At 43.0% G+C, this 19,063-nt stretch overlaps 1 protein-coding gene across 1 annotated transcript in view; it reads left to right on the top strand.

The window, feature by feature from the left end:
* The first annotated feature begins 12,695 nt into the window (after nt 1–12,695).
* The window catches only part of ephb3a (eph receptor B3a), a 31,206-nt gene continuing 24,838 nt past the window's right edge, over nt 12,696–19,063 (top strand). Inside the window, exon 1 of the mRNA XM_035171183.2 lies at nt 12,696–13,234. Coding sequence (XP_035027074.1) covers nt 13,171–13,234 — 64 coding nt within the window. The 5' untranslated portion in view covers nt 12,696–13,170. The remainder of the gene's footprint in view (nt 13,235–19,063) is intronic.

Here is a 19,063-nt window from a genome sequence, read left to right on the forward strand (position 1 = left end):
GCCAGTGGAGGCTGCATGAAGGAATCAAGCGTGGACTCAGTTTATCACTGCTCTCACTTATAATTGGATAGAATGTATCCTCGTGCTTCGTCTTAAATGAGCCTTAAAACTGTAAAGTCTATCCAGAATGAAGAAAACACTGCTATGAAAAGCTCCAGCACACTGTTAAACACATGCGTATAAAATGCAATTACATTTTTTTTTACTTCATCTTTAAGCCAACCACCAGTATTTTCTCGCAAGTGCCACTGAAGTTCATTTTAAAGGATACACAGCTGCGTTCCTTTTTCCAATGAGAGTTTAATTATATTTGTGTCACATTAAATCTTCCTCTTTTTATTAAAAGAAAATATAAACACTTTAATTAAAGCTGCTGCCTTGGAAAGACTAGCAGCAGCATAACAGCATTCATTCCCTTATATGAGTATAGGAGAACCAAATACTTGTTACTGACATCTTTTAATGAAAAGTCTTTAATTTGTTTATATATAAAGGGCCAGGTGTTTTTTTTAAACAATGACTTTTAATCTGACATTTAAGAGAACTTTCTCTATGTTTTTGATTGTAGGCATGTGTGTTTTAAGTGTTTGGTCTCACCAGGGGAGACGCTCAGTCCCTACAGATGGAGACACAGGCGTCTGGAGTCTGTCCTGGATCACACTGAGATGAGTGGTTCCTTGGCTGCTGGAGGGACAGTGGAGAAAAATCCTTTTATATTCACAAAATGTAAAAACAGCTCTTTCACTGCTGCTTTACAGACTGTGTCATATTGATTTTAGCAAGGATGTGAAAACAGCTGAGACAGAGACATTTTTCATCCAGAGAATGTCCAATAGCGCTTTATCTAAATGCAGTATATATATCAACTGATTTAGTTGGTACATTCAAAGTACCTCATCAACCATAGACTGTATTTAAAGATAAATGACAGGTCTCCACTTCCGCCCACTATCCAGAAATGAAGCGGAGATCTTGTGCCGTCATTTAGACTCAAGCTGGACCAATCACGAGTCAGTCTCAACTCCCATGATGTTTCATCAGGTCTTTCTATCATCAAATCACTAATTAAAACAAAACTTAAAGGTGAAAACTTCCACATACATCAGTGTGATAAGAACGATCTAAAATATATCTAAATATAAAGTATTTAAATACAAAGGGCTCATTCTAGGGTAAATAAAACAACAATTCGAATAATTTAGATGAAACACACTTGTGAAAACATTACTAGGATTATTTTATATAAAATTCTGCCAATAGATCCCTTTCAACTAAATCTTACACACTCAACCTTTAATCAACACAAAATCATTTTTGCAATAATTTTAATAATGAATGAATGAATTGATTAAATAAATAATCGATTTCTGCTTCCAGCTTCTTCAGTGTTGAGATTTGCTGCTTTTTCCTGGTTTATATTATTGCACGTTTAGTATCTTGGAGCTCTGCTCACAGTCGATGGGTAAATGTAATGTCCCCTGTATGAACCTTTAAAACTCAATTTGAACCCTCATCACAGTCAAAGTGAAAAGTCAAGCTGAAAACAGCACAAGGCCAACTACATTTCAAAGACAGAACATTTTTATGTAAATTTTATGGAATGATAGATTGACTGTATTTATATCGTGGTTATCCAGTCTTAGTGACCAGCTTTTTCTTTTTTTCATCACATTCGCACAGTATTGGTACAGCTCAGCTGGGCCAATGTGGGGTTCAGTATCTTGCTCAAGGACACTAATGCAGACTGGAGGAGCCAGATATCGAACCACTGACCGTCTGGTTAGCGGTCGACCCATGCTGGTTGGCTAGGCTGACCCTGGCAACACCACTGGAGTTGTATGAATTAAGCAGAGAGATTTCAATGAGGACTGTGTCACAGTACGACGGTGAACAGGGAGATTTCAGGACGACCTCAGGGACGATAAACAGGACTCACTGGTGGTGCAGTTCAGATATCTGTCCTCTTCCAGAGCTCATGACTGGGTAATTCCTAATTATGTTTATCCCTTCTTTTGCAGAGGTTAGTGTTAGACTCTCTGTCACTGCTCCTGAGTTTATGGAAAGGGCAGCAGTGACACTCTGTCATACAGTTTTTTCTCCAAACATGGGTAGAGGCCTTTTTTTAGATTCAGACACAGTTTACAGAAGAGAATAGGTGCTGGTGATATACGCGCTCACTTCAAACAATCAGAGGACAGTTACGTATATAGTTACAATCATAAAAACAAAATAACTTGGAGTTAAGCTTGCTGCTGTGGATCCGCTCTTACAGACGCTTCCAGCAGCACGACACGAGATGCACGTAATCACCCTGTGGGAAATAATCAAGAAACAAACTCTCTATAGTGGATGTAAACACAGAGGGACCAAGACAAGTGGACGTTCGAGTGGAGGAGCAGTGAAGCACTGACATTCTCACGTTCACAATTCGAGCATGAAGCCTTGAAACAGGCCAAACGTAGGAAGATGTGACAGGTGCCGGCTGTCGACTGACACAGTGTCACGTCACTCACAGTGTCCTGCCAGAACAAATGTATTGTTTAAACTGTCTTTTTGTAGGATACTGCACCGGCTGGGGTGTATGTGGAAAAACACTCACATTTACCGTCGCTTCTTCATCCGACATCACAACGCTGGCCTCAGTTGCCTCCATGTGCTGCAGCCCTAATTTATGATGGCTTTGTTTACAAGAGCACTTCTCCAGGGACAAGCTACTGAACGCTGTGTTTAGGGCCTGTGGCTGAATTCAGACAAAAAAAAACACAAACAAATTCCCTCATTTGAACTCATGTGGTCCATGTGGTCTTTTCACCGTTCGCTGAACATAAAGAGCAGCCACAAGCCAAACGGATCCTTTCCTTTGCCTTTCAGGCAGCGAGCGAGATTATCTCATAATTTTATAACCAATGCTAATAGTTCATAAATGTATGCATTTGTGAGAGAGGGTTAGGTATGCAGACTCATTTAGTATGCAGACTTTCTTGAGTACGCTTAAGTGTTACTCTTTCTGCTTGAATGCGTCTCCATCCTCAAAAGCTGCTCAGCATCAAGTGTGTATTACTGCATTTAAGTACTTGAACACAGGGAGGCGCTCGTGCTCTGTGAGTGCCGGGCCCTGCAGCTGGAGGCATGAGTAGAGTATAACTACTGATGCGTACAGCAGGTTGCATCATCATGTAATATTTCCTGTGTCATCGTGCCAGATAAAATTAGTGAGTCCCCCCCGAACCAAATTTCAGTTAGTGTCACAGCCAGACTGCTCCCTCTCCTCGCTGCGTGTCACCGCCCGTCGCAGGGGCGAGGACCCGGGGGGTTCAGAGGGCGCAGACAGTCACAAGTGCTCATCATCACCATGCTACCTTTACATTTGGCTGCAGTCATTTCTGCTACATGCAACTTTTTGCAGCCTGTAATCCTCCCAGAGGGTTTGGTGTGGTTAATCAGCTCAAACATGAAATAAAGCTTTCTCAAGCTTGACTCATTCACACACGTACACACACACACATGTACACACACACACATGCACACACACACTTGGCACATGACATAACCCTCACCTCATTATAAAAAGGTTTCGCAGAGTCTTTGACCTACAGGTTGACTCCTGGTCGTTTTCCTCGGAGCTGAGGCCCATGAGGTCGTGTTAGGTGTGTCTTCAGGGGAGCGCATGTCTGTTTGATGCACAGCTCCCTCCTGTTGCAAAGAAACCATCTATTCTAAACACAATACATAATAACACAAATCTAATCTAACGGTATGGAAGGTGGAAAACACCATTCTGTCTGGTTTGTGCTCATGGAAAACACCAGATTTATTTTTAAAAGCCTGCATGAGGAAGCTTGCCACGGAAATATAATATTACCTGCATTACAAAGCAACGTTCTTTCAATTCGGTATCACTGAACACTGATGTGAGCAGACTCCTGATTCTGATTTTGTATTTTATTTTTATTTCAATTATTCATTTTATAATTTGTTCGCAAATTTCAAAATGTGCCTTAAAGGTGTCAATGCTAAGTGGAATGTAACCTACGCAGTCTCTATTTTGTACAAGAACATTCAGGTGCTGGGAATTTTGTATGTATTTATGTGTATGTTGTTTTTTGGGGCATGTGTGTTTTGCTTTCTTTTCTTTTTGTTGGCTCGTTTCCTCTGCTTTTGGAATATTATGCTGTAAACCCTTTCTTTTACTTTGTGGTTTCATACGTACGCATTATCATACCTGCTACGGTTGAGGTAACTGTATTTCTTATGGCAACGATAAAAAGCATAACTCAAGAAAACAATCCTGTCGTCTTTGGGCCCATTTTGAGATTTGTCTTACTCCAAAAATCTCATGTTAAATATTTCAGATAATGCCCTTTTCCCTGCCGTCCAGACGGACTTGGTATTACAAGTGCAGGTTAGAACCGGTGATTGCAGACAGTCTGTGCACTGTCAAAAAATCTCTCTCTACATCTGTTGATCCCACTGTTCACTACCACTGATGCACGCTGACCCAAATCTGTAATATCTGTTTTACACGATAATCCAGGCAGCTGATCTCCATCCTAAAACCACATTACGTTGTTCAAAATGAACTGGTCCAACAAATTACAGAAATGTCTCAGCAGCTTGAAAACACGTCTGGTTTATTACTCATGAATATGCATCATGCAGGAATAGGCTGCTATACGGTTTAGTTTGGCAGCTTCATTAGGGTCACACCTGAAACTCTTGGCTCAAATAGTTTTCGGAGATCCAGCAACATTTAGTTATATTTAAAAAAAGGGAGGAATACATATTAATGTGTACAACTCCCTTTTTTCTCTTTTCTTATTTTCTCCCTTGCTTTAACGATACGTTCACCAAGGTTTTTGTCTCCGTTGGTCTATAACTGGACGGATTACCACGAAATTTGATGAACCCATTACATTTTGTTGCAAATCCGGATCAGCATAGAGAGATAGGGTGTTTTGCAACATTGTCCTTGATTTCTCAGAGAATGATTCAAGGATCTTGAAGGAAAAAAATCTGGCATGTTAGTGATTAGGTGCAGATCCAAATAAATATCTGGATCTAGTGAATTTAAATGTGGATTCAAGGAGACTGTTAGGCCTTGGTGGAGATTAGCGCTCTCTGAGTCTCTATATATGGGCTCAATCTATTATATCATATTCTGAAAATGAAATAAAAATGTAATGAATATATTGTTTAACTGCGTTTAGTTTTGAAAACTTGAAGCACAGCTAAGTTTGGGAGTGATTTGAGCTCCTGGTTGTAACAGAGAAGGGCCCAGGACATCTTGAAATGGTTGAGTTCGGCCTCGGGGGGAAACACATGAGCAGCCTCTGCCCAGCCTGCGAGATAATTGTGCCTGAGTAGAACCTGAAGTGGACGATACTGCTTCCTGACTCACGTCGTTTTGCAGGTTGCGCTGGGTTGAGGAAATACTCTGCTGAAGTGTGGACCTCTGGCTGAAGCTGAAGCACCGGACACTTATCTTATATCTAAGGACAATTACTCCACCTGTGGGAGGAAGTGGTCAATTTCCACACAAGAGGAAGAAGGTCACACAAACGGGTCAAAAGCTTTCTCATATATTCTTACATTGAGCATTGATAAGTGATAAGAATCGATTAAGCTGTCTTTTTTCTCACTTTTCCTCACTGTATGTATGTTCAAATGTTATAAATTTTTTTTTTTATTAGTTATTCGATGCCACAAAAAGGCTCCATCCCACGATTTCAACTTTGCAACCTGTGGCTCCAAATGTGCACGATGGCAGCGTTCGTCTCCAGGATATTTTGGCTTCACTTCTGGATACTGAGTCCATCTTTATATACAGTCTGTGGAGTAAACAGAGTGATCGGACACAATTCCAATGACCACAAACTAACACAGAGTACTTCACCGTGACCCGCTGTGGCTGCAAGGCATGAAATTGTTCCTGCATTTAAGAAGAGGGCAAGTGTTCACTGACAACCAGCTCATAGTTAAGACCACAAATATGTTGACAAGACAGAAGGAGAGGCCGAAACAGCAGGCGCGCTGTCCCTCGCTCTCCAGCCTCCGTTATCTAATTTGTCTCAGTCTTCTTTGATCGTGTCCCTGCTCCATCTCCGCTGATGAAAAACAATTGTCGGTATTCATTTCCTGCCTCCGTTATTCCTTCGCCCTCTAGATCCTCTGCCTTCCAGTGGGAGCCCATGTTGGCTGACTCTAAGCTGGTGAGGGATGCGAACGCAGAAATTTAGCAGACACGCCAAAGCTAGTAATTGTTAAATTGCAGCAAATGGACCCCACGTGAACTCGGAAATCAACAAAGCCTACCCAGACCCAGTTTATCTAAATTCCAATAGTATCCTCAGTAATGGAAAAACACTGTAGAAATGCCATTTCAAATAGACCCCAATGTAATCCCCAGCCCACTGGGGTCCATTTAATCAATGCTACAGACATGAGCGTAGAGGAGGAACAGTCTGCAAATGGAAGTGGAGTTCTGAGTCAGCTCACAGGAGATTAAAAAGTAGAGGTGGATGAATAATGGAGGAGGAGAATGGTGGGAAAATTGCAGAATGTGGCGAATCATCAATAACGCCTCCTGTGAATAATTCTGAAGGAAAAAGACTTCTGCTGAAAAACTGTCTGTGCCCACTAAAATGGAATTGTTCTTAATTAGTTTTTGCTGTGCGTTGCCTCACTCTCCGGGTTGAGAACTCATTATTTCGCACGCAGGGTTCCACTCATCGGCGCCTCAGATTACCTGCAATCCTGAAATCTCCAACTGAAACTCCCCATTATGCAAAAATAACTGACAGCCCTCCTCTGATTAGCTGTGAAGTTGGGGAGTCAGAGGAAGTGCAGCTGGCGCTGGGTGGAGCTCTGTTGCCGGAGCTGTGGGCTGACAGCTCCAGTCTCCAGACTCCAGTCGATTCAGGAGCAGTTTCACAGAGACAAAAAGGCGCGGAGCTCCTTGAAACCAGCAGCATTTCATGTTTAATCAGTCAGCGGTGCACAGAGCAACACGCTGACAGCAGTCTGCGAGGAGCCCGGCAGCACCTGTGCCCTTAAGCTCCAGCTAACAGCCACCTCCCCGTCTGAGCACAATCATGTATCATTACTTCCCCAATCAATGAAGCAAATCGCCACTCCTGCACAATTTCATGTCTGGTTTAGTGGAGGACTCTGAGCTCTTTATTTTTGCCTTGTTAGCGACCAAAGAGCTCAGACTGGCATCGGCAGAAATCCAGATACATGCAGAATGGTTGTGAAAACTCTCAAAGTCTGTTCTCTTCATTATCAGTCTCAGTTGCCCCCATTAACTTTATCCCCACTGTTTGTTGACAGATTGTTTTCTGGATTCTGAAAATCATAAACACTATGACTGATTAGCATCTTAGTTGTGCTAATATATTTCCAATGTGATATACAGAAGTCAAAGCTAATAAATGGCATAGGCTAATAGTTGTATTTATACATTTTGAGAGTATTCGCTGAGATGAGAATATTAATACAGCTCTTACGTCTGTAGAGTAAATGTAAAGCGAGTTATCTTAGCCAAGAAATATTTGTCACAAACTGTGAATTCTTTATTGTTAATATTTTCACTGAGACGTGCTTTAGCTGATACCTCTCTAATATTTGTCAGTTCCATATTGAGCTAATGCCATCCGGCAGGGGTCAGCTAGCTTTCCTAGAGCAAAGACTGGAAGCCATTGACTGAATATAAAGATGGACGACGCATCTCCACTTCCTCTCACCATCCAGAAATGAGGCCAATATATCCCGTATTTGAAAGCTGCCATCATGCACCAATGATCTTGTGCTGACAACCTCGTTTGGAGTCTTCACAGCAGTGATCCTGGTGTGGAGCTTGACTAGTGGTGAGTCATCGCAGCTTTTGATCATGACCTTTCACCCCCGTTTTTATAGCATCAAATAGCTCATTTAAACCAAACTTACAGGAAAAATTAACAATAAACCAAATATCACTGTGAAGACCTCACTAAAATGATAAAAATGTAAAAAATGTATTTGATTTATTCTTTGACTTTTCTGTTTAAGCCATGTCCCATCCACTAACATGGAAGAGGCTGGGTTTATAACCTATACCGCAGTCAGTCACCAGATGGTGATTGAGTCACTTGGGGAACCATCTTGTCGTTCATCTTCAGTCACAGTCTAGGGGCGAAGCAGCTTGACTCTGTCCACAAGTAACCGAATCCTGGTGCCAGCTCCTCAGACGCTCACACAGCTGCTGTAACTCTGCTGAGATAACCAGCTGCAGCTTTACATTCACCGTACAGATGTGAGGCTGATTTGAAGTCCCACCTTAATCGCACAGTGCAAGAAGAAAGTAAAGGTTCATCTTCAGCTGTTTCCCCTTAAACTTCCCCTAAATAACGAGAAGTGAAATTCCCAAGAAACTAAATTTGACCATGAACACTGTGCTGACGGTGAGATTATTGCATTAGTCGTGGTTTGTTTTTCATGCTGAACATTTTTATTCTAATGCAAAAAAAGGTAATACAACATAAACACAGAATAAGCATAAACATCAGTAAGGAAGTGAAACATTCATGGAAAATCAATAGAAAATGACTGCATGAGTTTAACTTAGGTATACTTCATGCAAACAAAGTTCTGTGAGCACATGAATGTTAATCATACACACAGTGCGGTCGACTGGACAGACTCCATTATTCACAGGTAGGTTGCAGCAGACAGTCTGGGTCTGTGGAGATGTTCTGTCATCCCTTCTTGTCAGCTTAACACCGCTGTCCCACACAGCTCATTTTCATTCCCTCCACCTCATCCTTGACTCTTCACGTCTCCTCTCCATGCTCTGTAAAATATGTATTTTTCCCCCTGAGCCCGAGAGCTGATTTCTCATCTGCAGCAGGCTGGGGGTAGAGTCTCCAGAGCAGCAATCCCTTATTCCACCTGTCGCGGCAACAGCTGAAGCACAAACAATCCCAGCACATTCAGCATCTGTAAATCTTGCTGTCTGACTGCTGGTTCATCATGTTGGACCGGGGTGAAAGGCTGCGCTGGAGCGACACCTGAGGTGCAGATAACTTGAGAGCAGGGCTGCAGGGGGTCCTCTTTCACTCAAAGACACACTATCAGGATCTTTTCTGTTTCCTCCACACAAAGAGATTTAACAAGCTTGACGCTCTGCATTCCCCATCAGTCAAATGCAGGATTGACAGGATATTTCAAAACAAGAAGAGGAATGAACACGGCAGTTATACTGGATTTTTTCTTTTATTCGTTGAAATTCTTCCCTGCGCTGTGTACTTTAAGATACTGAGGGAATTTAATGACTGCGGCGAAGCTGAATCCACTGGCAGACTTGTAATTTTCTTAAACACCCTTGGTCTCTGAGGAGCCTCTTTAAAAACACACAAACAAGCAAGCTATGAGGGATATTTAACAAATACGAGCCGCAGCAGCAGCAGCAGCAGGAGTGGATTCCTGCTCTGTCACATGTCATGTTGTATAATGACTTCACCGTTGCTTGGACTTTTTTTCTTATTTGTTATTTTTTGGATGCAAGGAGCCCGTCAGTGGTTTCAGTAGTGGAGGTTGACCCAAGCCTGCTGGGAACTGAACTGTAGTTAATTAGTGCACAAAGCCTCGGGGACAAAAGCAACCCCGGGGGTTGTGTTGATGGGGGAGTTGCTTGGAAGTGGGGGGTATGTGTGGGTGAAGATTTCTTGAGGGGGGGCAGGGGTAGCACAGAGGGCCTTTTGGGGGGAAACTTTGTGTGAGTGTGTGTGTGAATGTGTGTGTTCCTGTGCAGGAGGGAGTGGGATTTGGGGATTGTGGGTGTTTGAGCAGTGGGGGTGGGGACACACAGACGGATGAATTAGTAGTGTGAAGGGGATCCTTGTCCCTGAGCTGTGAGCCACCACACACACACACACACACACACACACACACACACACACACACACACACACACACACACACACACACACACACACACACACACACACACACACACGCATACACATTCACTGCCGGAGTGACAAAGGACAGAGTGGGTCTGGGGAAAGGGACCAAAAAGAGACGGAGACGGCTAAAGGTCAAAGTGTAGCATGAAGTAATGAGGACAGGCAGACTGTCGAGACACTGCATTGCACTGAAGATATCACTTTGATGAGTAGTAGATTGTATTACACACACACACACACAGCCGTGTCTCCAGCATGACTTCAAAGGACATTACGTTGAAATTGCATTACATTCATTTTGGAGACATACTCTATCCTTAACCGTACTACTACCTACATCTAAACCCAACCTTAATGTAAACCTGAACTTAAAACACACGTTTGACTTAAATCTTAATGACTTACGTTATGTGGACACAATTTTTGTCCCCATGAGGAAGACAAGTCCCTATACTGAGACTGTCTAAAGAGATTTAGGTCCCCATAACATGAGTAATACCTGGACCATGCACACACACACACACACACACACAGCTAACCCACTCTATGTTCCAGCACACATGTTGCCTCAGTTTATCTGAGTATTGAATTTTCAGTGGCAACACCGCTAGACTTTTTATATGAAATGATCAAATTGACTATTATTATACTATTATTATTTTGTAAGATTACCACCCTCGTTAAACCACCGACTCTCATGAAGATTATTGTTATAATGCACTAAGCTGTCAGCCTCACATGACCCTCAGTAACCCTCAGGAGGCGCTGTCTGTGGATTATGATCAAAGATCTTATTGACGTGGTCCGCCGATCTGACCACAGTCCATTTAATGCTGGGATTGATCAGTGTTGAGCTGTGGCTCCACACCAGTGTTACCTGATGCCGGCGCCACACACACACACACACACACACACACACACACACACACACACACACACACACACACACACACACACACTTCGGGGCTGGAGAAAGCTTCAGTCTGCTGGACGACCATCCATCCAACCACCCATCTATCCAACCAGGTATCCAACCAAGCATCCAACCGTCCAAATACCCATCCAACCATCCACCCATCCAACCAACCATCCAACCATCCAAACAACCATCCAACCAAACATCCAACCAAACATCCAACCATTCATCCAACCAGCCTCCCCTCTCCTCTGCCTCCCTCCTCCCACCTCCTCTCCCTCACATCTTCCTCCCACCAGCTGCGTCAAATCAAACACACACATCCAGGAGAGAAACGGCAGTTTGGCTGCTGTCACTTCAAAATAAAAGCACGAATGCCTTCCATAAAATGTTCTCTTAATATAAATTTACAATAGACACTGGACTGGTGTAGCCAGCCTCGTCAGTGACGTCACCACCATGCATTTTCGCTGATGATGATCTGTGATACTCCGGTGACATCACTGACAGGCATGAGGTCACCTTCAGTCCACCGAAGCCACAACAGCTGCTGACCAGTGTGACTCACCTTGGCATCTAATGAATATTCATGTAAAGTGTCCAAAGAAGCAATAGACGTGATGATAAACAATCTTTTCATTAAGTATTTTTTTCACATTTCACAAACGATGATATAAACTTTTTTCTCTCACTTGAAATGTGACAATATCACATCACTCATGGAATGATATAAACTTTTTATCCACATTTCACATGTGATGAATTTTATTACTATAACAAACAGTGTTTTTTTACATCCATTAATTACGATTAATTGTTCTAATAAATGCTTTTTTGACCCACGGTTTTACTTTCAGTCTCATGTGGTCACATGTGTTATAGCCTATTGATCGGTGCTTGTGTCCCCATATCAGATTTTAACATCTGGTTTTACCTTACTTATTAATTGTTGAGGGATTTTTGACGATCCTCAAACTCATTACTGTATATGCCACTATGCATTATGTATATAGTGTATAATACTTCTGTACAGGAGAATAGTGCCTGTCTAATTCCACACATACTCCCTTCTCTCTCCAAGCAGTACCCAGGTTATAGATAACAGACCAACCAACAGCACATTGTAGTGTCTACGTTGAGGGACTTTCATATCTGACTCAGATGCCCCAGACAGAGAGGCACCAACTTTAACTATTTTGCGTATTACACCAGGGACAAGATGTAAGGACACAATGTGATTTAGGAATACATACTTTAGGCTTAACTATCCAATAGGATGTGAAAACCTACATGTAACACAGAGAGTGACAGCAATTCTAGCCATTCATGGATGTGCTGTTAGAATGGGTGACGCAAGTAGAGGGAGATATATGAGGATGTTGTGGGAGTTCTAAATAATAATAATCTCGTTGTTTTTTTCAAGATAAAACAAGACAAACTTTGTTGATCCCATTAAGGAAAATTAAAGTTGGCTATCATAGTAGCAGAAGTAGGAGGAGAATATATTGTAATAGGCCATTGAGTTTACATTCATTAAACATCAGCCCATATAGTTCTGAGCATAGGATTAGCTTAGTAATGAAGTACTAAACCTCCATTCCTCGCTACTCCTACTGATAATAATAATATTTATATGAACAATAATAATAATAATAATAATAATAATTCTGATGATGATGATGATGATGATGATGATGATGATGATGATGATGATGATGATGATGATGATACTGAGTATTGGCAATGACATTATTTTGAAAACATTGAGCGGAAGCTTGGTGTAGAACACGTGTGCATTGACTGTGTGTGAGCCCCCTGTGTCCCAGTGTTGCCATTCCGACGCACATCCCTCACGGAGGAGCAACAGCTACGCGGAGTTGTCCAAAGTGTAAACCCGGCGAACCAGCTTCCCCCCCCCACCGGACACAGACCGCCGCTCCATCCCGCTGCAGCAGCCTGTGCGCCGGGCAGGTTTTTCGGAGATGCGCCCCTGGACGGAGGATCGGCGTGGTTGGGTGAAGTGAGGGGAGAAAGGGAACGAGACGCAGTGTAGCGCTCCTGTCACAGCGGGAATAACGGAGCCCGGCAGAAGGCAGCGGCTCGGTGGGTTTTTTAATGTTTGCAGGGTCTTTTTTTTTGAAAATTTGCTTTCGTTTTGGTGGAATGTGGAAGTGAGAGCTCCGGGTGCACGGCTGAAGACATGAGACCGAGAAGAGGAACAAAAAGCGGGGCTGCGGTGCTGTGAGTCTCCATCCATCCACACGAAGGGTCCAGTCCACACACACCTCCCTTCATGTTGCAGACGCCTGCTCTATGACAATGGATTACTTGCTGTGGGTGTGCAGCCTCGTTGTCCCCGTGGTGCTGGCGGTAGAAGGTATGTTGATATTTCCATATGATATTTCCATCACTACTTCTGTCTCCCATCGATGGACAATGGGCTGAATGCATGGATCAGAATTAAAACTCTCTATTGGCACAAGAAAATCCTCATTAATTTACCTGTATAAATATAAAACCCAATATATACATAGGAACAGAAAGTAAGGTTATTTATTCCTGTAATTGAAATCATTCTGGGATCAGTGCATCACGTCAGTTTAAATAAGCACACTGCAGATTTATCCTTTGTGAAATTAGATCTTTAACCAAGACTCCTTTCATTTTTATGTTACATTAAAGCTGTTAATAATGATAATAACAATGATGTGGACATGCTCTGTAGAATAGGCAATTCTACTGAGTATCAATTTGCTCTCTGATTGTAATACATGCCCACATGTATCAGCACGCCCTGGTGTGAGTGAGTGTGTGTGTGTGTGATGACATCCCAGTGCTTCCATTGCGGCTGAAGGACTGCCCTGTTGCTATTGTCCCCTGTTGTTGTCACACCCACAAGCTGAGCGAGGATGCCCACACTGATATTGCACCGACCCCCAGGTTAGAGCCATAGCAGAGGAGACAGTCCGGGGCGTCCCTCCTCCACTGTCACTGTAAAATGCAAACACACTGGCTCCTCATATGATGCATGTCAAAGCATTGAGACCTGCTGTTGTGGTTCAGGGATACCGGTGCTGTGGAGGCTTCAGCCCACAGCAGAGTGGATCGCTCCCGGCCCCCGACGCACCACAGGGACACACATGTGAAATATATTAAATGACAAGTGTGAATGAAAGGTCAACGGCTTAACAAGTATGCAGCCGTCCCTGTAGCTCCCTCCATCATCGAGGGAGCGTTGCTCCAGGGGGAAAAGCCCACCCTCGCCCACCACCGCCTCCGCCGCTGCTGCATCCCACCCAGCAACTCCTGTCTGAGCTGTAGCTACACGTCTCTTGCCTCCCTTCTCTCCCTCCCCTGTCCAATCTGCCTCTCCTGGACCGGGGCCAGCCCGATCCCTCATCAATTCTGGTGTCAGCAAGTAAATCAATGCAGCGGCAGCAGCCCTCCAAGTCCCACCGGGCTCTCACAGCGAGATGATCAGTCCTGTTTCCCCAGCCTGCACCACTAACTGTTACTTAAAGATCAGGGGTTAACTAATGTTTGTTCTCTGAGGATAAACAAAATGGGAAGATCATCAGATAGGTTTAAATGACAGGGAAAAGGGAGGCCCCCTTTTTTGGGGGGTTTCAGCGAGTTACATCTCATTATTGAGCTGCTTACTCAGAGGATTTCAACACATGGCTTGAATCTGATTTTTTTTTTTTTTTGTCTGGCAAGTGTTTGCGCATGGATGATGCAAGCTGGACTGCAACTACACACACTGCAACTAAGTGTGTGCTTATTTACAAAAGCTCCAGAGATGACTTATCTCCAGTTCACACCAACACACTGCAGTAAAAGCCTCAGCAACTGTGACACTTTTATACCATATTACTTCCATTTACAGTCAGTGTTTACTGTACTCTTATTTTAAAAGCTCATAAAGGAGATGGATGACCACTCGGAGAGCATTTTACACAGTATTCTATGGTCTGTATGTGTGCGATGGTCGGAAAAAGGCAATTTTCACATTAATAGAGGAGCTTCATTTACATTTCTCTGCTTCCTATGCGTGAGAATATCAACAAGAGTCGTAATTTGTTGACCTGTAAAATCAAATGCTGAAGCGAGATTGAATTAGGTCAGATTTACTTGTTCAAAAACCGCTCATCAGACGTCAAGCTGAGCATCACACTCATCTTTGATGCAGGCAAATAACAATTCAACTCCAAAGTTCATTTTTAGTGACAAAAATCCCAGGTTCTCTTTTTACATCTGTTTATAGCCACACGTTTTATCATCCTTCGATCACTGATGATGATGTCGGGCTGTTAATATTTCATGTGTTTGCTTGTTGGCAGCGAGTGTCGGTGTAGTAGAAGGCGAGGCCTCCCTTTCATCATACAGCCGCTCTCACAAAGTGAATAAAACATCAGCATGTGTGAGCCTCCAAAGCGCTCAGAGAATTCTGAGTTGTGTGGCATTTTGGCTCTGGCGGGTGATCAAAAAAACAAAACAGTAAATGCCACGGGTGGTGATGCTCTAAAGTTCCCACTGCAGCATTGTTTTCCCACCCCCGGGGGCAAAACAACTCCACCGTTTAATGGGAGCGGGGGGAAGATTTCTAGTTTTGAGTTATAGCAGCGAGGCTATCTCAGAGGCATTGTAAATTTACCGTGGAACAAATGGGATCTTTTTCAATCTTAACTGGTCTCTGGGATTTAGTGATTTGATGAGGAAACACTTTGGTGGTGATCGGCGTAGTCGAACGAAAACCTTTTCCACAGTGAGGTTTTAATGATCCGTCGGCATCGTGAGCCTGATGATGTTGAACTCTGGCTGATAATAGTTTTTTTAGGTTAAGATACTGAAGCGGTTTTCAGACATGCACTGAAGTCTGGGTATTTTCCAGAAATTTCCCTGAGGGGCTGTAGAAGATACAGACAATATCAACTCAGAACGACAATGAGATTCAAGAGCTTTTGGCGTTAAGGGTTGACACCGGTGTCGATGTGCTCTAAACAAAAACACGCAGTTTCCGCAGCAGGATTTACACGTCATATCCTGCCTCCAGCACGCTCTACCCAGGCTCCACCCCTCGCCTGAATGTTTTTGTGACCACGTCTGACGCAGACAATCTCCCGCTGCGTTCTTCATATGTGGTTAGGGTCAGCACAAAGTCCTGAAAATGTGCTGAAGTTTGGGTCTTTTTCCAGAGTTCATGTCTGAAAATGTCTTATTGTGATTCTGAGCCAACGTGAGTCTGGACTCTGTTATTAAGATTTGGGGCTGGGTCATTATCACAACATAATTTCCATCCATAAAAAGACAACACAATTTCTATTATGTATAAACAACTGATCGACCTCAGATTTATGAAATATTTTGCTGTTTATCAGGTGTTTGTCTTTTGCTGTACATAAAAGTACAACCTGCACTCAGGAGCAAAAATCTGTCTTTAAACTTCACAGAAATAATAATGTGTCATTGATCATGATAATTTTATATATCAACTGGTATGATAAATGGTTTATTAATATAATTTTCTGCCGGATTGACCAACCTTAAGATTGGGGATAAAACAGTGTAAAAATATTAAGATTCTTTCAAATCTTGGTAGAGAAATAAATCTCTTGCTCCAAATGGAGGTTAAAGGTCAGGATGCATGATAGCACCCCTACAGCTGCTGGGGATTCAGCCTCTTGCTCAGGAAGGCTCCAGTGGGGTGAAATCCTGCTTATACCGGGGGCTTGAACCCGGCTTTTACACATGGTCACCCGGCTGCCCCCTGCATCTGCCCTGTGGGAGGTGAAGCCTGTTGAATGGAGCATCAGCTCAAACCTGTGGTTAGCTGAGGCTGAGCGATTCTGTCTCTGTTGCTTCTGGGCGCCGGGAGAGAAGAGGGATGGGGGGGCAGAACCAGATCAGACACCCAGGGGATAGACTGGATCCATGGATCAGCAGCAGCAAGTAGTCTGGGAGTGTTCAGTCAGCTGTGTGCCTCCCAGGGCCGAGTGTAGCCAAGCAGAGACAACAGCCGCTGATTTCTCTGATTAGTTGCTCGTCTGTGGCTCAAGTCGTGTTAATCAGTAAAACAACCTTGCTCGCGAACACGACGAACATTAGGGCTCGACAACCAAAGTTATTAACTGCTGTCGCTCATGTCCTCACGCACGCAGATAAAAGAGGCAGAACGCTTTTACAAACGAGTTACAAGTCTCTTCCTTTTTGTTAAACGCCGCTTTATGCATAAATAATAAAATGTAGAAGTAAATGTCAAAAGTAAATTGTCAAAAAGATGAAGGCAGCCACTTTGTTTTCCCTTTTTAAAATCAATGATTTCTACTTTGTGCAGCACCACTCATCTGTTTATTTCAGCCCACTTTTCATTTCCTAAAACACGGTTATTTGCATTTGAAATATTTCTGTTTAAGGCCATAAATCACCTGCTTAAGCGATGCACGATTCCTGTTGCTCCCCATGAAGGAATGATAAAGTGACTAAGAGTTCATGTGATTAATTAATGCTTAGTGGTTCGTCACTTAATGATTGTTAATTCGAATACTTCAGACGCTAATATGCCACCAAATTAGCTGGGATGAAGTCACATTTCAGAGCCATGAATAGATTCAGTTTGAAATCATTGCTGTACCTACTCTCGTGAAACCGGCAGTGGTATGCAAACATGTACATGCTGCTGCGTGACCCACCAGTCAGTGATGGTGGATGATGGTATGTCTATTTAAGCATTAATAAAACCTCAGAGAGACTTCATCGTTTCTTAATGGTGAATATCATGAATTTGTGAGACGCCCTGAATTAATTTACGCATTAAATCACCATAAATCAAGCTGTAGTTTTTGAGAAATATGTTTGTTTTCCTTCTTGTCAAACGTTAGATGAGAAGATGGATACCACTCTCATGTCCGTCATCTTCACAGCCAGTTAGCTTAGCTTAGCACAAAAACTGGAAACAGAGGGAAACAAGTCTTTGTTGAAGGGAAGAAATGACAAATACCAGTAATTATACTATTATACTTTTCTTCAATTTGCACAAAATACACAATCTTTAAAAGGGGATATAATTGCTTGTTGGTAGATTTTGTTCCCTGTAGACAAAGTTACAGTTGTTTCCTTCATTTTCCAGTCTCTATGGTAAGCTAAGCGAATGCTGGTTGTAACTTTATATTGACTGTCTAGACATGAGAATTGTGGCAATCTTCTCATCTAACTCAAGACGGCAAAAAAGTGTATTTCCCACAATGTCTAAGCCAGTATTTTATAAAATTGTTAGAAGGAATTATAAATCTTTGGATCAGCTCCTGACCATGATGGACCATGACTGGCCAGACTAGAGGAACATATCATAAACACATTTTTATCTGTCACATCAAATAGCAGTTGTCACATCCTGCTTTCATTTACACACAGACAGGCTAATTTGCATGAGAACTAAGGACGAGGACGTTTTTTGTCTCTTTCTTTTGGTCGAAGCGGTAACTGCAGCGAGAATGTGACCACATGAAGCACTAAAATGAGCTTTTAATTAGAGTGTGATCGCTGCCTGTTTGCAGTCTTTGGTGAGATTCTCTCTGCTCTCCGTGGCACACAGTTGAAAACCCACAGATGTAATGTACAGATCACAATTCATTATCTGTCATCTTCTAGGAAGAAGAAAAGCCATTGTGGTTTTTCTAATGAACACAAAGCACAGATTGTAAACACTGCAAATAGCTCGAGCTCAGCGGCTACAGATGGACCAATGATCCACTCACTCAATCAAGCAACTTTTATTATTTGCACGCTGAAGCCAAGGACATGCTGTCCTGTATCTGCATTGTTTCTCGTCTTTTAGAGCTAAACGTCCGCCATCAACGTTACGGGGCCAGGGCCATGCTGCTGTTCTGCACAGGACATGCAATTTGTTTGCCCTCTCACACCCTGCTTTAGCGCCGTTATCAATGACTTGCGAGCAAATGGTGCACAGCAGGCGCCGTGTCACTGAGGCTCCACGAAGAAAGTGTAATTGTTGCAGTAATTATGTGCTAACAACAACGGAGCGACGAGAGCCAAACACGTTCACAGCTGCATGCTGAAAACCCAGAGAGAGGAGTCGCCTCTTCAGAGGTGCTACAGACACCTCCGGACCACCACTCGGGTGACAACTGATTGACAAGCTGACACAACAGTGCTCATTGATCCCGCTGTTTATTCGCGGCCTCTCCTC

The sequence above is a fragment of the Hippoglossus stenolepis genome, chromosome 11 (genome assembly GCF_022539355.2).
Source record: "Hippoglossus stenolepis isolate QCI-W04-F060 chromosome 11, HSTE1.2, whole genome shotgun sequence".
Classification (NCBI taxonomy): Eukaryota; Metazoa; Chordata; class Actinopteri; order Pleuronectiformes; family Pleuronectidae; genus Hippoglossus; species Hippoglossus stenolepis.